Genomic DNA, 24130 nt, shown 5'->3' with positions numbered 1-24130 from the left:
TCGATGTCGAACGGCCGTAAGTCTTCGCCAATTCCGTCACTCTTACATTACCCTTATATTTATCTATGATTTCTTCCTTAATTTCTACGGCCATGGTTTGCTTCGTTTTCTTTGCAACATTATCTGAGGCAACAATCTTCTTGAGAGGCATCGTGAAATAATTATTTTCCCATTAAATGTAAAAAACAATTAAATCAAAAATGCACAAACACGTAGATCAAAGAACACTGAATGATCTGACAATGGGATTCCCCGAGTCGAAGCCGGATCGAAAAACGCGCCATGCATACCAAAAGCCTGTCTCCTTGCTCGTTATTCGAGTCAATGCTCGTATTTAGAGACGAATTTTCCCCTCATACTTTCCTTGTATTTCGAATTTCTTGTATATTGAGGTGCTCGTATCTCGTAGTTCCACTGTATACTTATCTAAGTACTCACATATTTTATTTTGACTCCAAAAGTTGTATGCATCAGTTTATGAATGAAATGAAAAATTAATATTGAATGAGAAATGAAAGAATTAATTCGTTTTAGCATAAAGTATCTTAGTACAACAGATCATATTTGAATACTGTAGAATTGAACGGTTCTTTTGACAGTTTTGTTGTTATTTATCATAACGCTGGAATCGTATACAAGATACTGCAAGACAGATAAGTGCATTATTTTTAATTTTAGACAAAAAGTGCTTAACAACAGATAATTTACATTAATAACATATGTCATATTTACATAACTTGTTCATCATGCATATGAGTTGCATGGCCATAAATATATTGCAAGAAGAACCCTAAAGGTTCATATATCCTTTCATCCTTTGCTTTGAAAGCTTCTACTTAAAAGGCAAAGATATGCTGAGAGGTCCTGGCAATGGTATCTTCTTGTATCTTTTAGCGGATACCCACTGATAAACCATGGGAGCGCTCGTGTCTCTCTCATATTCTTTGCACGAGAGCTTGAAAAATCTAAAACGAATATACTGAATTAGAACTAGAATATTTCAAAATCAATATCCGGAAAATGTTACTTGAACTAACGGGGTAGTAGGACAGGATACTTAAGTAGGTTTTATTTTTCGAGATTTGAAAAAATCCTATCTCTTAGGAATTTCTTTTTCAGAATTCACAAAGTCAACTACATATAGGTATATGTTAAAATGCAGGAAATTTAAAAGAAATGAAAACTGATTTGGATATTCCATTTCATTATCACGATTAAATATATTTGTGAAAAAATAGCCATTTTACTTACATATAGGTAATACAAATTTTGATGTTAGATGTAGTAGCTTAAAAGGTCTGCAAAAAATGCAACAGCTAGCATAGCTGATTCGACAGTTTTTTATTTTTTATAATTTTTTTTTATAAACTTAGCTAAATAAGCTCAATCTGCGCGCAAGTTTTTTAAAAGTTACAATAATACTTTTTTCATTTTTAAAGCAATATATTTGATGTAAGAAAGATAAATGGCGATATTTCGGCAGAACAAAAAAGCAGAGAAAATAATGCATAAATTACTATATAGATGAAGTCACAGTTCCACTTTCTCTATAGGTTAATTAAAGTTTCGTTTCGCAAAACTTAATACCATAATTGATTAGAAGATCTTTCCTCTCATGAGCGTTGTGTAAGAATCATATAACAGTGCTAAAGTTTGAAATGATGCAATATAGACGGATTTATTAGAAGTATGTTACTTTTTTTAGGACAGAAAGAGTAAACAGCAAATTTTAATAGGATTTAATTTGATTATTTCCCCTTTCTATCCCAAAAATTTACTTTGATTTTTACTCTTTACTCTCCTCAAAATAGTAATAAGTTCAAAATGAGCTTGGATTAAAAAATAAAAGTTAGGATTTTATTTTCTAATATTTACATATTAATTAAAATATAATTTATTAAAATATTCATATCAGTACATTGATATTTATAGGAAAGAAAATTGTTTTTCCTATTAATGGCTACTTTTTGCAGCTATTCTTCGCGGTAGCCATTAAGATGCGCCATTTCAAAACGCCCAGTGCATTTCAAAATGTCCGAGATTTCGTGCCTTACTCTATGTTAAGAAATGTCGGGGACCTTCATGATCAGGAAAGTTAGGACTTATTTTTATGGTACGATAACGACGAATTCCTACTAACTATTTTCCTACTATATCTGATCAGCTGTAGGATAAACAAAGTGCAGGAATGACAAACGAATAATGGATCTAAAAACTCTTTATTTAGTGATAATTTAGAATACATGTGCACTTTCGGTTTTATAACAAATGCTCAAATTTCCGACCATCCACTTCCTATCTCGTTAGGATTGTATTTTCGACCCAGTACTGTAATATGAATTCGAGTCCTCTAAGTATACCTAACCCCTACTAGGAGTTATTTCTCTAGTTTTGAATTACCCTGTATATGCACCAAAGTGGAAACTATAGCTGGACATAGAATACATTAAAGTCTGTCTGAAGGTTTGAACAGAATTTATTTAAGCATTTGAGTTTAATTTTTAGTTCTAAACTCAACTGATATTTTCAAATTTGAGAAAACATAAATGAAGTTATTAATATTTTTCTATTTCAAAACTACTGAAATCGAACTTACCTCTAATACTAAATACTAGAGTAAAACTTACCACTAATAAATATAACTGTATTCTCGTAATGCTGAGAACTACGAAAGAATGACCAAATTTTAAAGTATGTTGTAGGTATTTCTTTATAAATTAATTCTTGTCATACTTTCGAGGGTAGTGCTGAATTTTCATCTATATGAAGATTTACTGCATGATGGTATCAAAACGTTTTCGCCGAAGTTTCAATAATTACACAATAATCTATTTCTGTTACGTGCTTGTCGTGAAATCAGAGAAAAATGAATCATGGTAACTTATCATTCATGACTCATTTATCATCAGAACCAAAATCTGAAATCAAATGTTTCACCTTCTTTGCCAGCTTCTTGTAGAGCTGAACAATTTACAAGCATTCTAAGTTAAAAATACACAAAAATTCAATTAAAAAAATTTATTAAAATGCAGGAAGCACTTTTATAAAAACTTCCAGTGCTTAAAAAATACACGGAATTTCTACCATTGAAAGACAACCTAACATTAAAACAACCAGTTGACATTTTAAATGATAATGCATTCTAGATGAAAGATAATTTCATTTGATAATAGCTGATATATATTAGAATTAGCATAAGTTTATTAAGATTTAAATTAGAATCAATGTATAATACATGGCTTCTGGGTGCTGTTTATGAGCTTTATGCTTTAAAGCGAGTTTTTATGTGAGTGAAATTCAACATTAGAAGTGACTTACGTTCTGTATGTTTTGCATTTTGAAGTAAGAGGATAATCTGCTTGGTAACATTCTCTTCTTAGTATGTTGAAATACATATTCCCAATTGTATTAGACGTGAAGCTATTAACACTATCCAGGCAGTTGTAAAAGTCTTCATCACACTTACAGCTCAATCTGTAAGAAAGTACTAATTTAAACAGTTAAAACGGATGAGTGTTTGAAACATTTTTTATGAATTCTATAATATATGAATGGTGCATTTGAGAAGACCGGTTGTGTTTCATATCTAAAAGCTCCAGCATTACAGAATAGCCTGACAGTGACTTTTGCGCCACCATGAAAGTAATAGCCTAGCTATGACATTAGATGCACAGAGAAAGACGAAAATCCTAGTATCAAGAAACAGTTTTCGGTCAAGTTGTCATATAATGCTAAGACATTTTGAAAGGATGAAATGATTCTTGTGTTGTAAGTGCTTCGCAAAAGTAAACAGACAGATATCAACTAGTTAAGTAATTCTGGAGACAACGTTTCGTCTAATCTCCAGAGAAATCAGAGTCACCTATGCAACAAATATACTGGCCAGTTCTTTATAGGAAATTACACCAAAAGTATTTCCTTTGTTTTTATTTATTTATTTATTTTTAATTAGACGTCTCATTTAAGAGGTACATGAGGTAAAGTTTTGTGAGCATCTCGTCTGGTAATGCACATTCTTAATAACCACTAGCAGCAGAAGTGCAAAGTAGCTGGGAATCTGACCTAGGCTCATTTCCAGGCGAAAACGCTGGCTGCGTGGGACTTGTCTTGTTTTTTCCCATGTGTTACCTTGGATACGAACCAGTTCACCGTAGATGTCCTCCACGAAGGCACCCTTTCCTTCCATGCGGGCTTTGCCATAACAATAAATAAACCGAAGCAAACCTTAATGAACAGTGACAGGATAAATTAAAATTATGAATGAGTTGGCTAGGCAAAGTTATTAATTGAAGTAAGCTGATACAACACTGCACAATACAGTAAGCTGAAATAAACACATTCAATGTAGTAACTAAACTCATATTGTGTCATTGCAATGATTACTAGTTGAATACAAAGGTTCATCATTATTAGGGGTTATACAATCATTGATCTCAACTTAACACCCAAGATTGCAAGGTATTTGGCTTTTTATTCTGAAATGCGTGAGACGGACCTATTTCATTCTTCTTCCAGAATTTGCATTACCGTCAGGGACTGATTAAGATATTCTTGGATAACAAGCAAAACCTGTTTTCAGCGTCGCTATCCTTTGGTTTTAAAGGAAAAAAATAATAACACAAAGTAGATTAGGACGTTTCCGGAATTCTTAAAACTTGAGCCTTGTGGGTCTAGGCGGTATTCAGGTCCTGATTGTCATTAGGTGTCATAATAAAATTTTTGGTGCGTATGCCATCCAATACTATCCATTCAAAAAATTAAATGCGCATTCTGGGGCAAGTTCCTCTATAAAAAATCAATCACCCAATATTTTTGTGTGTGAGTGATTCTGGTCAGTCGGCATATTACATGCAGAAATGGAAGTCTCACAAGTAATTATGAATTCAAACAATTTAATACAATACGAAATCAGACACAGAGTTTTTAGTAAAGGTAGCAAAATAATGTTTACTTAGTAAAAGGTGAAGTGTTTGTCAAATTATTTTTTGTAGCTCCTGGTGCTAGTGTGTCATTACACAGATCATGAGCTCGGCAACATCGATCAGAGTCTTCGTTCATGCCTAAATCATCGTAATCTTTGGCTAAATCTCCAGCTCCACACCATTTTGTGCCTGGAAGAGAATAGAAAGAAATAGAGCTGCGAAAGTTATTTATTACTTTATGAAATGAGAAAGTAGTTAAATCCAAGCATCATTTCGTGGATTTTCATCAACAATTACTGAGAGTTACATCATGATTAACAATATGTTTTCGCAAGGATGTCTCAAATGGGTAATATTTTCATACTCTAACAAAATTGGTGCAAGAAAACGTTAGAAAACAAAGATAATCTTAATTTATTGCATTAGGATTGTATTTTCAATGCATTTGAACTTTCTCCTTGTGCAATATTTAAATTTCGCAATATTTAAATTTATAATCAACAGATCATTCATAGCTATCAAACGTATCTTGCTCAAATACAAAGCTTTAAACTGTTTTACTGTGAAGCAATTAAATTAGTTTTGATGCAATCATTAGTAACCATGTTGTCGGTGCTTAAGTATAACTCTGCGTGCTGCTAGTAGTTTTTATTCAGCTAGAAATTTCGAAGTGAAAGATAAAATACATTTGCGCATAAAATTTCCTATCATTCGAAGGAGATATACAAATTTTAAGAAAATTAAGATAGTACGATTTTAGAAATACACAAAGGAAAAAAAAACGTGGGATGTTGGGAAGATAACTGATGCATAATCGTTAATTTTGGACGAGATGAAAACACTTAAAAGCAATGAAATTAAATATATGAAAGTTAAAAGCTCTCATAAATAGTTTAATTAACTTTTAGAATTTTAGAAGTGTTACTGTACCAAAACTAAAATTTTTTGCAAAATGATGGTTCCTCGCTTTATGAAAATTTAATATTTCAATGGAATTTAGATAGCTTAGATAACTTAATTTTTACTAAGTATAAATTAAGTTATCTAAGCCTATTATTATTAACCTCTATCGCTATCTAGTGTCCAAGTTTGAAAATATTTTGAGCATTTTTAGGCCTCAAAGTAGGTAAACCGAAACTTACCAAATTGTACTTATGGCGTATAAAAACCTGGAATAACATTAAAAGCAAAAATGATGCAATAAATACTTGTTGAATTTAGATTATTGAGTTCTCTTTATTTTATTTTTCCTTTCACTTATTTTTTATATATTTATTGCTTTTATTAGTCCAAAGGAGCGTTAGTTCAGAAGGGCTATTAGTCTCGAAAAGAGATTTTGCATTGAATTACTGTAAAATGGTAAATAACTTTTCAAATTGTTGCACCAAATATTATTCCCCTGTAACATTGTAAAAGAAATTAAATAAAGGAGAATGTGCATGAATGTAGGTATGTTTCTCCCGTTAGGAAGAAACGACGGTACCTAAAGCCTGCAAGTTTTGAATAACGTAATCCTCCACCCAAACATGGGCACCTGTAAGCCCGGATTTTGAATTTCGAATTGTTCTATTATCTATTTAACATTTTGTAAAACTTTTAACGAATTTTTGATTAAAAACCTCAACGATTTCAAAGCCAACAATGGGAGAAGACTGTAAAGAAAAAAAGCATTCTTATGTCCAGCTTTATGTCCATTCTTATGAGAATTGGGAATTCTAAGGATATGCTCTTTTAAATATTTTGTGATATTGCTGTTGAATAGAATTTTATATAGTTTAAGGGCGAAGAACTTGATATTTAATTTTGTTGTTGTTACTTATGCTCACTTGCCTGACAATGATATCAACCCAACCCCACGAAATTCCTCTTGGTGGCAAGGAGTGCAAGATTATGACTGTCGTCGGCAGCAGCCTTGAGCACCTTACAGATGACAGTGCGCTTTTGCTCAGTTCCGCCGCAAAATGTTTTGGAAAACACCCCGGATGGACGGGTCTGAGGGTCTCCCACCCCTCTTCCCTTACACCAAACCAAGAGGAGTACTTTTGGTAGCATATTTAGAAGAGTACTTTTGGTACTCTTCTAAATACTCTAAATACTTTTGGTACTCTTCGTACTAGAAACGAAGAGTACTTTTGGTAGCATATTTAGAGTGCTGCCATGCCACGCCCATATTATACATTTACACATTACTGTGAGGATAAGGTCAAGTCAGAGGTCTGACTTGGTAGCGATCACTCACTCAATCACTATACATTTACAAACACCCATGCCTTCTCCGGGATTCGAACCCGGGCCCTTCGGCATGGCAGTCAGCGACGCTAACCACTATACCGACTGGGCGGCTGATGTTTAATAAATAAAGGTAACACACAAAACGTTAAAAAAACGCATCTATGGGCGTATAATAGAATCTGAACATTTTCAGTTTTAAAAAAATTATTTACTTTTTAATAATATTTGTTATATTTGCAGTGGTATTGCACATTTGTTTACTTATTTTGCTAGTGCTGTAACTTAACTTGTGTAAGCGGCGTGGTATATTTTGTGGAACACGAGAAGTTAAAATTAGATTTAACGAAAAAAAATACTCCTAAATAATCAATGAAACTAATATACACACACGCATATATGCACATTTAATTTCCTTTTAAAACATAGGAAAACAGGTGATAGGTAAGGGATGTCTGATATCTGATGTCTAACATAGATAAACAAGTGTATGGATTGGAGAGACAGCTAGCCCACTGGAAGCATTAGAGGCAATGCAATATTCGAAGGATTTTAATCTATTACCTCTAAGCCAGTGGGCTTCGGAGACTCGCAGTAGTTAGCACAGGAGATTAAATCATAGAAGAAAGGTTATGGAGGTTATTTTTTTAAATTAATATCTCACCATTAGTCAAGCTCATACGTCTGCTTACCGCAGTACTGAAGGTCGAAATTAGTCTCCTCGACTCTCGAGATTGAGCCAGAGAAACCCTACTGTTTCCGTGATGCGACATTTAACAGGTTTCCGTTTTAAACGTGCATAATGAATGTCTTAGTTCTTGCCTATTCAATCCGAAAAAGATATTTTTTGTTACTTGCAACAATATGAACTACATTTTGTAATTTTATTTTTGATCAATTCGTTTTCTGACTGAGTTAAACATCTAACATAGTTGTCATCGAATTGAAAGTTACTTTGCTTGAGTGCCCTATACTTTTAAAACATAAACAACTAAATAATGCTCAGAAAATAAAGTACTTTAATTATTTATATGTGGATATTTATTTTTTCATGAGTTCTTTTATGAATTTTTTCTTATTTCTCGAAGCAAGTCAAATAATTGTGATGTCTAAAAGTCGGCCTAAATCTAAAATTGTTAGAAAGTATGCTATCGATTGAATTCTTTAGTTTTATCTAGGTCATTTATGTGTGACAAAGGTTTTCATTGCAACACGTCGATATTATTCGAACAGAACAGTTGCATTGATTAAATAATCGAAATGTGAAAATGTTTAATGATTGCAAATATGTAATAGACCTCCATAATTTCTTTCTTTAATGAACTAATCAAAAAAATGCCTTATTTAATAAAAATCTGAAAGCATTCAGATTTTATATTACGTCCGAAGGGGCGTTTTATAAACGTTTTGTGTTACCTTCATTTATTAAATATCATGTTCTTCGCACTTAAACCATAAAATTCAATTCAACAGCAACACCACAAAATAACGTTAAAAGTGCATATCTTTAGAATTTCCGATACACAGTCTCACGCGCTTTAGAAAAAAAAAAAAAAATTTTCGTACCGTGTTGTCATTGTTTGCTTTTAAATTGTTGAATTTTTTAATAAAAAACTCATAATTGCTTTACAAAATATGAAATAGATAATAAAACAAATTCCAGATTCCAAATTTGGACTTCCAGATGCCCATCTTTGAGTGGAGGGCAACGTTATTCAGAATTTGATATTTCTAGGTACCTTTTATTTTCACAGTGCGAGAAACATATATATTTTCATGCAGATTCTTCATTATTTAATAATATAATAAAGGGCTTTAATATTTGGTGGCAACAATTTGGAAAGTGAAACGCCGTTTATAGTGAACCAACGCAAAATGCCGAAACGAAATTAATAGCCCTTCTGGGCAAATTGCCCCTTTGGTCTAAAAACGTTTTCTGTCATGTTTACATTAATGCTACTTTATATTCATTTATTGTACTTTAGTTTCTAACAATAAAATACTTTTAAAGCAGCGAGCAGAAATATGAGTAGCAAACAAGTAACTCCATTGCGTCTTGTAATGGACAAAACCATCTTATTTGATATGAACTGTCTGATACTACTAGAAAGGAAGCCATTTATGATACACAATATCTTCAAAATATTTTAGTAATGGGTAAGCCTAATTATGGCCGTAAACATTATATTATTTAACAATAATAATAGCATTATTAGTAAGTCATTATTGATTAGATCAATCATAAACAATTAAGTTTCTGTTATTAATTAAATCTATAGTAAAAAATGAAATTCCTTATATATATATATATATATATACTCGTAATTACCTGGAAAGATGACGGGCCATCCGTTATATCCTTCTGTGGTCGTTATGGTGTTGTAAGGATCTTCTGTGTCTTTGGCAGAAGTTGCTACGTCAATCCCAGAATCCTCTGCAGATTTATTTAGAGTTGCATTATTCTTACTGTCATTTGATCTGTCAGCATCCGATTCATTTTCCTTGTCGCTGGTATTATTTATTCTGCTGTTCCTAGAGCGGGTTTCATTGTGATTTCTTCGTTCATCTTTTGTAGGAAGATAATCCTTGGAATTATTTTGTTTATTTGCTCCGGTGCGAGGTTCGTTGGTTTGGTTTCTTCCTCTATTGTCATTGAAAGGTTCATTGAAATTGTTTGGTGTGTTGGTCATACTGTGGGATTTGTTACGATTGTTTTTGCCACTAGTTCCATTGGGAGATTCGTTGGAAATATAGTTTCTGTTAACTGTTGTGTTGGATTCGCTGGTATTGTTTCTTCTGCTATTTCTAGTGGAAGATTCATTAGAATTGTTTTGTCTATTAATTACAGAGCGATATTCATCGGTATTGTTTTCATTTCCAGGGCGAGTTTGACTGGAAATGTTTTGTCTGTTAGTTGTTGTGCGAGATTCGCCCGAGTTATTTCTTCCGTTATTTCCAGTGCGAGAATCGTTAGTAGTGTTACGTCTATCGTTTTCAGAATAAGTTCCTTCATCAGCGCTGCGTTTCGTTCGAACATTAAATTTCGCACAATCTTCAAGAAGGTCCTGCATATCTTCCGAACCTGGTCTCTTGATTGTATGATTTCGTGATAAATTTAAAACATCTTTCATAATTTTCCTAAATGAAAATATCCCTTTTAGTAAATAACATAGAATTTAAAAACTCACTAATAATAAAGTGGTGCAAGTAATTATCCATTGCGTGGTTTATATTAGTAAGCTATATAATATGAGAAAACATATTAAACTGGTGAACTGCAATTGTTTTTTAATAAAAAGCTAAAATACTCAGTTTGTGAACACTAAATTATTCGATAGATTTTTGTTGTATATGGAGGGAAAATGCAGTGTTTTACTTATAAAACATTTATTTATTAGCTATGACTTTTATTATAAAATTTTTCTCTTTTTTAGACAAGGCCTTTCACGGTGCACTTTAATTCAAAGAGCACGTAACCAACCAAGTAAATAAAGCAAACGGAGTTTTCATGTCGCTCTATGCTATTATAGGTAGGAAATCGAAATTGAGCTTAAAAGCTGAATGCATGATCTATCTCACTATGATTAGGCCAGTTATGCTCTACGCCGCCCCAGCGTGGGCAATTGCCAATAAGACGGATAGGAGAAAACTAGAAGTCCTTCAAAACAAAATTTTGAGAGCCATCACTTACGCGCCCTGGTTTGTACGAAATAGCATCATTCATGCAGACTTGAAAATAAAGCCCAATCCTGAACAAATCCTCATGCAAGCGCACAACTTCTTCGAAAAAATGGATAATTCTCCAGTGCACACGCTAAGAGAACTCGGTAATTATGACGCTATGGTGGACAGCGTGGTGAAGAGACCTCGGTCAATTCACCATAATGCGCGGTGGTGATGTAAATATGTAAATAGTGTACATATAAAGTTGTGTTTTGTGTTCTATCTAACCTTATTTAACCAAGTACTGTGTTACTGCCAAAATTGGCTATTTGCCTGGAAGCAGGCTAGAATTAATGAATGAATTAATTAATATGTGTTAAGGACTGTACATTGTGTGCTCTCACCACGCCCACTGCTGTGGTTCTACTCCTGATTACCTGCTGGACTGCGCACCCTATCTCAGTAACCTTACGCTACTATCCTGACCGAATGCATCATGCATGGACTTGAATGCTGGACGATTTTGTTTTCTAAGTACTAATTTCCCAATTTTCGAATATTCAGCTTGACTTCGCCACGGAATGATTGCATCTTATTCTAATGTCACGCCCCCGGGGAAGGTGCAGTAGCATCTTAATGTACTAAAAACCGTGAATGGCCTTCATAGGCTGCACAGAATGAACAGGTCAAAACTCAATGTAGTTGTATACCTGCGGTGAATAAGAAATAAATAAATAAAGTGCACTTTAATCCTCACAGATCTATGTGTTCTTTCAATTAAAATTAGCTTCCTTTTGGAATAATTAGAGATGATACTTGATAACACTATGTGATAAATAGGTATATTATTAACAAAAAAAAAAAAAAAAAAAAGCCTTATAATGTCCTGGGTTTTCAAAATCGGTTTTTTTAGAGGCAAATAAGACCTGTATTTACTATTTTCTGTTATCTCTAAACCTGTGGTAAAGGATATACAAAAAATAAGTTAGATTTCAGTGACGTATGAAAATATAATAAAAAATTCAAATCTCATCCCAGCGAAATTTTACTTAGGTATTATTAAGTATTTTACTAAAAATATTAAAAATTATACTGTGGGGATTTATTTAAGTTACTTCACAGTTAATTTTATTTTGAAGCAGCCTTTCCTATTACTCTCGTTGTTTACGCCCACCTTTACGAGTCAGAACTGCCTGTGCGTTAAGTAACCTGTGTAAAATACCATTAGGCTAATTTTATTCTATTCTGTTTCAAAATACCTGCTATATTTTGAGTTAAGCCAAAAGTGTTGTCTTTTGTTAGCACGAGTCGGTGCCATCTGTGAATAATGTTGAGTTCATAAAGAGTCCTTTACAACTTTTCTCTAGGCTTTGCCATAGTTAAGCCTTAGGATAACACGGTCTGTTAACGTATAGTTAGTTTCTGCTCTTTAAAAATACTAGCGGTTATAATACACAGTTAATTATCTAAGCCAACGTTTGTTAATTTGTGTCTTACGGACCACAAGGGATCCTCGAAATCTACCCTTATGATCTACCTAAATTTCCAAAAGAGACAAAGATAAAATTAAAAATTACTGCGTATACCACATTGTAACTAAAAATCTCAAAGTTTGAAAACTGCGATTGCAATCAACTATATTTTTCTTCTTCTTCTCCTAAATTATTTTTTAATTTACTCCCTGTTTACCTACCTAAGGATTTCCAACTCTAGTTTCTTAGTAATAAAAGAAGGTTTTAAAGTATCATGACTATGGTATTTCCAGTCATCCTTTCGCTCATTTGGTACAACCAGAATTCCAGTTTATCACAATGCTCTGAAGTACCGAACATTCTTTTCATGTGTTAACGATTTTTTAAAATAATTTTGGCAATGCATTGAAATGTCATATACATCACTAAACCCCCTTTAATTGTTGAAAATCTAGTATATTCCTGTACTAAATTTTTTCTCTTGTTTTTTCCACATGAAGACGGGAAAAATGTTAGATTCGCCTATTTTAAAATCCGAATGATGAGATCTAAAAACTCAGATTAGAATACTTACTTATTTTTGCAGCCAATTAAAAATAACTTATAAGAAATTATATACATTGTTGATTCGTAGCTTGTCTATTAGTTCAATACTTGTATAATAGCTCGAAATCCTTTTTATGTAACAGATCTTAATAACTATCTCTATTACATAATGTCCATTGTACATTAGGGAAAATTGGTTTTGGACGAGATCTTTGAAAGGAAAGAACTGAGATCACACCTTTTATTTTGACACTGCTACTAATACAGAATCAATGCATGATTTGTATTTACTTGGTGTTTCAATGAGCTTGAGCGTAAAGCTTAGTTTATTTTATGTTTCAAGGTGACTCCAAATAAGGGTATGAAACCCTCGAAATTGGAAAGGCCCCCTGAGATACGATTCATGTAAATTGGGCAGGCCTTTCGCCAAATAGGACACGTGAGTTCACCGGTAAACATAGTAGGTGTTGTAGCTAAAGTTAGAGCTCTGGCATCTGATGGTACCTTGACCATTTGTTTCATACACAGTAATTTTTTTTATCTGTTTGAATACTTTCTTTGGTGTTTTCGTCTCTTTCTTCTCAGGATTTGCAATGAATCAAAATATATGTAGCATTAGTTACAAAAATGATATCGAAGTCAAAGGCTTGAGCAAATATCCAATGACTGAATCAGTGTAGCCATTTTGTTGTATACATATACATATATATATTGTAACGTTTTCTGCAGCATTTAACGAAAACAACTACTGAGCTTCTTAGTAAAATAGAAATTTTATTTTCAGTTGACGGAGGTAGATAATTTAAAGTAGAATTCTTTCCGTTACAGCATCACACTCCAGCCCCCTACTACATTTTCTTTAAAAAAAACTTTTTTAACATTTTCTGACGACTTTGCTGCGCAGCAGTTACATGATACAAAAATATGACGTTGCCACTCCAATGTCAAGAACAGTAGGTATATATATTTGTTAAATAAGAAAATATTACAATATATATATGCAGAAGAAGAAAGTTAAAATTTGCTAATTGTATACATTAAAGTACATTTGATACTGATATTCCAGAGTGCACAAGTAACACCAAGTATAAACAATAATACAATACTACAGCAGTTAACGTTCACGCAAAAAAACCTACTGTAAAAACTACTAAACAATTTAAACTACAAAATCACACTGACTCTCATTTTGCCATTTTTTAAAAACAAACTTATCATCATGTAAATGTGTATTACGTCAATATATATCAGTTTGTAATATGTATAGTAATAAGTTCTTTCGGCAGTTTATTGTATATTAAGTATACACTTGTTGAATCTAATCATATTTCTAGAAGTACGCTTCGAAGAGGGCATGCACTTTTATTTTTCATTAAGAGGTTTTACTAAGTCTTACTAAAACATGTTTTGCCTTCTAGCTGAGTATTTCAGCGAGCACGCTGCTGCAGTTTTTAAGAAATACACAACTACGTTGAGTATTCTTATATGTTTCGGAGATTTTTGGGGCAAAAACTGAAAGGTATAAGAAAACACTGATTTGCAATATCAAAGTGATACATTGCTTTTTTATTTATTTTTATTTGAAGTTTTCAGTTCAGTTTATTCAGGGATGCTACTTAGAGAAACGCATTTTAAAAAAAGAAAACTTACTCATTTGTTACTATTTCACAGTTTAATACTTCCTGTTCCCTTCCTCTGGACATTGTAACTATCAATAAAACTTCATTTTCTGCTTCGAATGGCCTCTGCAGAAAAAACTTCTTATCCCAAGATGCATATCGACAAGATATTAAGAAAGCCAATGATAAGACCAGTAGAAATCCGATGAAAAGTCTCATGATGTTTGACAAGAAACCATCTGAAGGGAAAAAAAGCCTGTGGGAGTTAAAATTAAATTACTTTATAAAGATTTGTATCACCATTTAATGAACATTTTTTAGATTGCAATTATTCTGTCATAGATACAAGTTTAGAAATCATAGTCACAATTTGTTGATCTACCTTAAGGGGGGAATACTTCGCAATCCGTGGCAACTAAGGAATATTTCATAGTTTCTTAAGAAATATTCCTTAGTTGCCAGAAATATTCCTTAGTTAATCAGTATTCTTAGTTGCTTAGGTTTATTGCTTAAGGAAAACAATTTAATTTATTTTGTTCATAACTGAGCTCTTCTAATACAAAGGAATATAAATAATAAGTAAACACTAATACTTAGATGTACAACTTAAAACATTTGACCTGCATATTGAAAATTTCTTGATTTCAAGGTAATGAAATACTTAAAGAGCATCCTGTACCATAAAATATCACATTTAAAAAAGAGAAAGTTCTTACTTTCGATTTTAAATTTAAATTTTTTTTCTGCTTTGATTGATTATTGATCTAATTATGTTTAATTATTCTACATGACTTGTTTTAACTGCAAAATAATAACTATAATAATATACGATTAGGTTTATGACGTGGATTATATTATGAAAATTAAGTCCACTAAATAAAATTATCTGGTATTGCTAGGTTTATTTTTTGAAAAAGACTACCGAAATGTGCATCATACATTTTGAAAGTTGTACACATATGTTTTAAAATCGAAATTTTGAGCTGTTTTTTAGAAATAAATATTCGTTGAATAATAATGAAAGGCATAAATCTAGGTTCTATATTGCAAAGGCAATAAATTAGTTGTTAATTGGAATTAAATTCCTTGCTAAACGTTTTTAAGTGACGAATTTTCTTATTACCAAACTGAAATATTCTTTTAATTTTCAAAAAAAGGGTTTTATAATCTCTTAGAATTCTAAAGAAGAGAAAAGAAATAGGAGGAACTTCTCTGAGTAGCTCAGTAGTGGAACACTAATTTAAAACTAAATTGATCTCAGCCACGGATGCAAGTCATTCATCTCTTTTTTTAATGAATTTATCTCTAATGTATTGAGAATCTACATAAAATAATCTACATAAAATAATTTTAATCTACATAAAATAATTTTAATCTCTTCGTAATTTTTTTTAAATAAATTGCTTTTCACATATGAAAAACGAAAGCAAAAGGATCTGAATTATATCTGCTATCGACATGGGCATAAGATAAGTATTAACTTGAATTTTTGGAATATTCAGTATTTCGTAGTATTTCATCCATAATGAATTGTTGCAATTATTCCAGAAAGTATATTATTGCCACGAGAATATTTAAATGTATTCAACGCAGAGTATTCTAAAGGAAAATATAAATTTCCATTCGGAAGGATCCTTCTTGAGGCTGCTTAGAAAACAAAGGATGAATTTTGTATCTTTAAAAACATTCTTATTATTTAAGGCTGAAAAATCAATAAATAAATATATTTCGATGATAAGGGTAACATTTATCATGATCGTTATTATATCATGTATTATTTTAGTAAAAAAATTATAATTTTTGTGTTGCTCTGTCCTTTGTTTCTTCTGATTTCATTTTCGGACATCTATCATTTACTTGAATACATAAATAAAATTATATAATAGAAAAAAACATTGTTTTAAAAGATGTATAGCGTTTAACAATTAGGTAGTACTTGTTCCTCCTGTCTACATTCTTTGTGACTAGTCAGTATATAGTTGCTAAGGCCTATCTGGGAGTTTAAATTGAATTTGAGAAAAAGTCATTAAAGACTTGCACCCTTAAGTGTGTTTGAACGAATTTCTAATAGGATCTAGCGATAATTAGTATATTTAAAATTTATCTCTTCAGACCTGATAAATGAATGACTGATAAATTTTATATACAGCTGTTGTCGTTTACTGAGTTGGGCTTAGTTTATTGTTATGTTGCTAAAACATATTTTATGTTTGCTTCTTAGCTATTAAACTTGCTGCATAGTTTATTGTAATATTGCTCATGCAGCTAAACCATTCTCATTATTATATAACTAAATACTAACTACCAATAAATATTTAGCTATTCACTTTATCTGTGGCATTCCGTTTTCAATTTAGGTATGCGACTGAAAAAGCTCATATAATAAAACCTTATTAATTTGAGATAACTAGGTGCTTATAATAGGAATTAGAACCAAGGTAATATTTATGTTACGTAATAATATATTGGTGCCATAATGATTCCTGGACGGAAACATTTGTATTTCATTTACTTTATATCGATTGAATTACTTTCTATGCTTACTTACACTTAATTAATGATGTCTAATAACAATTAAAGAATTCCTAACTATTTTGAGTTTTTTGAATACGTTAAAAATGCCCTTCGCCCCTCAAAAGAAACTGAGAAGTAAGGGGAATATTTGAACTAACTTCTGAAGCTAAAAGTTAAGAAATGCTTAAATATTTCTCTTGGGTTTTCCCTTTTTAATTATACAACTGTCCTTCGTGGGTAAAAAAAATCGTTTACAAACAGTTTTTCATGTATAAAACCTGACAGGATGACTACAGAAATTACAGTTTTCAGATCAAAAAGTAAAATTGAAAATGTAAAAGTACAAGAACTTAGCAATATTAATACACGCTTCACATAGGAGACGTAAAAGATAAAGTATTAGAAATTGTCCCCATTACTAAAGCCATAACGTAAAGTGTAACATATTAACATAGTAGCGTAATAACATAAAGTGTAACATATTAACATAGTAACGTAATAACGTAAAGTGTAACATATTAACATAGTAACGTAATAACGTAAAGTGTAACATATTAACATAGTAACGTAATAACGTAAAGTGTAACATATTAACATAGTAACGTAATAACGTATAGAATAATATGAAAATATGTAAATAAGCACATTCAACATAAAAGCAATTAAAAGTAGCAAATAATTAATACATACTTATCTTGAAGGCAGCTACTCTTCAAGTAATTGTTTTGCAGCCAAGATGACTTCTAACAGAAACTACGTTCTACGAAATTAGAGTGAGAGGGAAAGGTTTGAAAACAAATCAATTGATTGTTTTTCCAACAAAATGCAAATGTCATATAAACAGTGAAATAAATGGGTTATGCTTATTAGTCACGAAAGCACGAATACACGCTAAAGTTTCTAATAAGCTGGAAAATTTCATCAAGTAGTAAACAAGTGGAGTAAGTTGTTTTAGCTTCATGAATTTTATTCAGAAAATCACATTAGGAGTGATCGATTTATGACATGTGCCTACCCCTTGCAATTTATGATTAAAGATAGCAATTTTATATTGAGGTGATGATTTTATAAAATTGTCTATCAAATTATATATAGTTCACAAACAATTCATATGTACCGTATATTAAGACGTATAGGCGCACAGGTGTATAACATGCACCTAGAATTGCAAACTACATCTTTTAATTTTTAGGTATATTTGCCTTATAACGCACACTTTTTTTACGAAGAAACTTAAAAAAAAATATACACGATGCTCTTGTTTTTCGAAATCATTCATTCAAAGACTTTTGCCAGGCTTTCGAACAATGGTACACTGAACTGTCAATTAATAAAGGGAATAATATGTAGGTGTGATTGATATGAAAGTTAGAAAAAATGATTTACGTAAAAAAGAGAGTCACAAAAATGTCACCTCACTGTATTGCTTTCTCATTTAGCGGACGGTACAAAAATTAAAACACATGGTTATTTATAAATGAAAGACGGTGCCAAAATGTAATTTCCCAAATGGTGTTTCCATTCACGTCCGTGAAAAAAGATGGATGGACGAAAATGGTATGAACCTTGAAGAATTCAGAAATTCTTCTAGTTTGGGACATGCTTATATCCCATCGAACGGTTAAAACGAAGTAATTGTTGAAAGAGTGTAGTGTATTAATAGTGTATTAATAAAACATTCAAAGAAAATTTAAAATGACAGTGAAATACATCAATGTTAGAATATGAAAAAACATTTACAAGAAGAGGCAAATGTGTCATGCCAGTCTAGAAATAATGCCTGAGTGGATGATAAAAGCATGGAATGAAATTTAATCGAACATAATTCAAAAGTCATTAAAAAATTCAGTATATCTAACAATTTAGATGGAACAGAAGATGATTATTTATTTATGGATCAGAATAGTGATGGTGAAAATGAAATAAAATTTGATAATATGCCTGAAAATATAGTGGAAGACGAATATGACGAACTTTGCATGTTATCCGATAACGAAAGTTTTTAAGCTGTATCATTTCTTTTAAATAAACAGCTCATCTACAGAAATCTAATTTTTGTATGCTCATCTTTCCCTCATTTTTAAATCTATCATTTTTATATCTTGCGTATAAAGGCAGCCGTAAATTTCGATCTTATTTTTTGTATTAAAAGTGAGCTTTATACGCCGTATTATACAGTATCTATAATTAGGCTTAAGTAAAATATAATATGTTAGATTTATAAAGCTCCTTATGACAGCGTGCTTGTGGTTATGTTGGAGTGGATAAATTAATTTAATGATAGATGATATAAAAGTGATTTAATATCTCAGATCATTATATGTGGATCGAAAGCAGATTACGGAGGGAAATAACAAAGATGAGATTGGAACTTTTATTTGAAATTTGGAAAATTAAACTAATCCCTTTTCTCCTAACGCAAATGGAATGGCTCATAAAATATGGCTTTCATGTACAAGTAAGCTTTTATCACTGAGAGGAAAGAACACGAACCGAGGAGCAAAACAAATGGCTCTGGATATTAGAAAAAATACCTGATTAATGAACATACAGATAATTTTTGCACTTAGATGTTGTTTATAATCTCTTACTAAATTTTGCTTCATTGTGCTCCATAACAAATATTAGTAAGGGACTTTTAAATTAATTATTATGAGAGATAAAAATACCAAGGAATTTTCGGAAGAAATATGCAGTTCTTGATACAGTAGATTTCTTCCCTCAAATATTAGAAAGAGTTAAAATATACGTAATGTATTTCACGTCTAAACCAAATCCTCATCAAATTGCTTATACGTAAAAATGTTTTGTATTGTTTTGTTTTGTTTCTGAAGACGTAACAGCATTACGTCTATTTGAAATCTTATTTAGTGTTCAATGTCAATATTATTTTGCCCAGTATTAACTGTTTTCCTACTGCAACGTATATTAATGTCTTTTTCTACTCTAGGCAGCTATTTTTTTCATGTACTGGTTTATACATTCCATTTTTGACTATTTTATAAATAAATATTAGTACTTTTTTTCTTAATGGCGGGCACAAATCGTCATAGATGTTAGCCACTACCAAGGCCGAAAATAGTAGTCACTTTAGTATGGAGACACCTAATAGGTGCGCCACCGTTGCTTCATATGAAGGGACAGATAATTTAAATTCATGCATTATCCGGGAACTCAAGCCCAGGTGTTTTGCTAAGGCAGTCAGAATATTAGTAAAAATATATTTGTTAGTTTTGTTTGTAATATATTTATTAAGTTGATCATTGTTATACTGTAAATAATAGCAAAGTTTGAGGCAGGAAAACTTCCCCACTGATTTCTTAGATTTCAAAACAATATCCAATGTCTAATCATTCCTCAGTTTCAGACAGTTAGATGATATATTGGCAAGTAACAAGCAGATCATCTTTCTAAAATAATAACAAAAACTGAAAGCTTTCAGATTTTATTTTGTGCTTAAACAGGCATTGTTTATTTACACACACGTACACATTTCGAGATCATTTTGACTGATCTCCCTTTGGGCTAAAAATATTTAAAAGTAGCATATCTTTAGAATTTCCGATAGACGGTCTTGCGTGCTGTAGGTAAAAATGTATTTTTTTCGTGCCGTGTTGCCACTGTTCACTTTGAAACAAAATATGAAATAAATGATACAGAAAATTCAAAATTCAAGATTAGGGGTTTCAAGTGGCCATATTTGGGTGAAGGACTACATTATTCAAAATTGGATGGCTCTAGGTACCGTTGTTTTTTCACAATGCGAGGAACATACATACGTTCATAGAGATTCTTCATTATTTTAAAGTTTTTTAAATACAATACAGGGCGATGACGTTTGGTGGCAACAATTTGAAAAGTGAAACGGGCATTTATAGCGAGCCGTAGCAGAATGCCGTTTCGAAACTAAATGCGCTTCTGGTTCTTTGGACTAACAATCAGGTCTGCAAATTCAGGAATTTAGCATACAGAATTTTAGAGGATGAAATAAAACACCCAGAGCAAAATTTAAAACTAATGGGTTATTTCAATATCTTTTCGTTGCAGTAAATTGCAATATTTATTTTCCGCAATGGAAATTAAAGTTTGTTGAAAATCTCACAAGTTTACTAAACCAGTTACAATATATAAGGGTATTACAGGCAATGAATATTCATAAACTAAATTTAAAACTTACTTTGGCGATGCCACATTGATTGAAACCGGAATTTACTACAGTTATCTGTTTTTAACACTTGTAGAGAAATCTCTTGAAAGCGTTTATAAATTTCATTCCGGAGATTTAGTGCTTTGGAAAATAGAAAATGTAGCTACTTAAAGGAAATAATTATTACAAGTTTCGTTCGCAAGCGATTGAGTAAAATAAGATAACTGCTACATCCTGAATTATTAGTCTTTGCTTTAATTGAGGAAGAAATAACATCATAGCAAGCTGTTTTATATACATTTGACTTTGCTAGTTTGAAAACTCATTTTAAATATAAGATTTTGTATTTTAAATCTTAAAATTAGAAAACGTTTCAGATGTTAAAATTGAAATATTCATACTAAGATTTTCTGCAAGTTCTTTTTTTTTCTTTTTAATAATCTTCAACGTTTGAATTTTCTTATGAATTCAATAAGGACACATGAATTTTATAAGTTTTTTCGTTCATACTTTATGAAACGTTGATAATACACACTTCGAGATATTGTATTGCAATATGACGTTTTCAAGAATAATTTTTATAATACGTTATAAGATAAAGTTCCTGTAATTTTTTTCCATATCATGGATAATCAAACTGACATAGCACAATCCGACAGTTGTGTTCAATCAGGATTTAAAGAATCTGATGTGGCCAGCAGATGACCTCACACCAATTCCATGTTTTAAACGCTAAAGGGTTTTAAAGTAAAGCATCACTTCTGGTTGATCGTTTGTATACAAAAATCTAATTTATTGTTCTAATTGAGAAAACAGTCTGCCATACGAAATTCTGGGTTATATTTTATTAGGTACAACTGTTCTTGCGTTGAAACTGGTTTCTCTAAATTTTAGCCAAAATAATCAAATATATACCAGTTAATTTCTTTTATTAAAAATAGTATTTTATTGGGCAGTTGATTAACATATAATTTAATTGTTTCTTAATTAAACAAAAGTGAGTGTTTAAAATATATTTATAAAATAAAAACTTTAACACGAATACCGTAATTAATTTTTTTCTCTAATGTTTCTATTGCATTAGCCAATCTAAATTCTTTTTAATTTGCACATATTCCCTGAGCTATAGATGCATCATTAAATAATGCTCGTTAGCTTTGGAACTACATCTGAATAGTGACTACTAAGCTCTCTGGTATAAGTAAGAAATAAAGCAATAGCCGTTTTCAAATTTACTATTTGTTCTTGTGCTTCGTCATCATCAACAGTGCACACACATACAGACATGCATCCAGACAAACCGCCATTGCAAAAATAATAAAAGCATGTTGTGGGGACCCAAATTCATGTTTACTTTTCGAAAACTCAGTAGCAAATTCTGGAACGAAGACATTACCCCTTTACTTATGTACACTCTTTTGCAAAAAAAATTCGAAGCACCATGAACGAAGTGATTGTTTTTGATGAAATTGAATATGTGCACACGGGTAATAAAATGATTAAAAAATCAAGGTCATAGTACCTGTTCACGGTTCACAATCACCCACTGAGAGTTCAAATTAGTAGTTGGTCGAACCGCCCCTGGCGGCAATGCATGCTTAAATTCGTCGAGGCAAGGAGTGGTAGGGGTTCTTAATGTCATCCTGCGACATATTCTGCCAGGCATTCATCAGGTTTCGCTCCAGATCTGCAATATTTTGTAGTGCCCGAATCCGGCGGCCTTCCATGTCCAGACATGTTCGATTGGTGAAAGATCTGGTGACCTTGCTGGACAAGGAAGAGTATCAACCGCACGGAGACAGTCCAAAGGTATGCAAGCGGTATGTGGCCTGGCGTTATCTTGTTGGAAAATGGCCCCAGGATAACGTGCCATGAAGGATAATGCAACCGGCCGCAGGGGGGGGGGTATCAACATATCATTGAGCTCTTAAAGATGTACGGAGGATGACTAAACACGACTTGCTGTCATAAGAAATATCGCCCTACACCATTACACCAGGGGTTATTACTGTATATCTTTGTAAAATAAAGGCTGATTGGGATCGTTGCTCCGTCCTCTCAAGATACGAACACTGTAGTCATCTGCTTCAAGAGCGAAGTGGAATTCATCGCTGAACACTATACGATGCCCATCTGATGGCAGCCATGATGATCGACTGCGAAACCACTCCAGACGACTCCGCCGATGTTGTGGGGTCAAAGACAAACGACTTAAAAGCATAACCCCGCTTCAGACAAGCGCCGTGAAATGGTGGACGGTACCACGGGAGGTACAGAGGAGATTGTAGTGCGTTGAATAGTCGACAATGATACCGTTGGGGCGATTCGGGCCTGGCGAACAATCATCCTACCTCTCCTCGCATTTGTGCTCCTTGGGCTTCCTGAGCCTTCATTTCGACGGGAATTTCCTTGTTCCGACCATTGCTGCCAACATCTTAGCACAGCAGTGTTTGTACGCTGCAGATGGTGGTTGTACGCTGCAGATGATGGTTGTACGCTGCAGATGTGGCTCGGTATGACCACCCAGCTTCACGCAACCTTAAAATGAAACCACGTTCGAAGTCGTTTAGTTGTTTCTAAGGTCTTCGACATCGTCGTAATGGTATCTTTAGTTGCTTCTTTACGGAATTACAATACCAGCAACAAAATAAGATAAATTCTCCTCCTCTGTTACTGGTTTTATAACTTTGCGAATTGCGCACTAGAAATGCGAGCTATGATCGCAATTCCTGTTCATTTGCCTTGAAACTTTGACCATTTGCTTGTTCGATCAAGATGTTTTTGCATACCAAATTTCGTCACGATCGCAAAAGTCCTTCTTGGTGCTTCGATTTTTTTACAAAAGAGTGTTTATAAGTTGGCGGTAGATATTATATAATATTGAAAGAAAATTTATACTTTTATCTTTATTGCATTAAATGTTCTTAACGGTTATATAAAATCTGCACGAAAGGAAATACCTAAAACTTTTTCTTATGATCAGTTACGGTTACAAGTAAGTATTTTCCCTCTCCTATC

General features: G+C 32.3%; 1 protein-coding gene across 2 annotated transcripts in view; it reads right to left on the bottom strand.

The window, feature by feature from the left end:
- Window positions 1-654: 654 nt before the first annotated feature.
- LOC118195051 (uncharacterized) overlaps window positions 655-24130 on the bottom strand; it is a 38251-nt gene continuing 14775 nt past the window's right edge. The window contains exons 2-7 of one of the 2 annotated variants that reach the window (XM_035366281.2): window positions 17656-17725; window positions 14483-14707; window positions 9481-10289; window positions 4952-5111; window positions 3319-3474; window positions 655-965 (exon numbers count right to left, since the gene is read on the bottom strand). In XM_035366281.2, coding sequence (XP_035222172.1) covers window positions 833-965; window positions 3319-3474; window positions 4952-5111; window positions 9481-10289; window positions 14483-14670 — 1446 coding nt within the window. In that variant the 5' untranslated portion in view covers window positions 14671-14707; window positions 17656-17725 and the 3' untranslated portion in view covers window positions 655-832. The remainder of the gene's footprint in view (window positions 966-3318; window positions 3475-4951; window positions 5112-9480; window positions 10290-14482; window positions 14708-17655; window positions 17726-24130) is intronic. The other variant, XM_035366282.2, reaches the window with a different exon arrangement.

This window comes from Stegodyphus dumicola, chromosome 1 (assembly GCF_044657685.1).
Source record: "Stegodyphus dumicola isolate Sdum_Otavi_A_Nest chromosome 1, ASM4465768v1".
NCBI lineage: Eukaryota > Metazoa > Arthropoda > Arachnida > Araneae > Eresidae > Stegodyphus > Stegodyphus dumicola.
The sequence above is the reverse complement of the archived record's forward strand: the minus strand, read 5'-3'. Positions and strand labels throughout refer to the sequence as shown.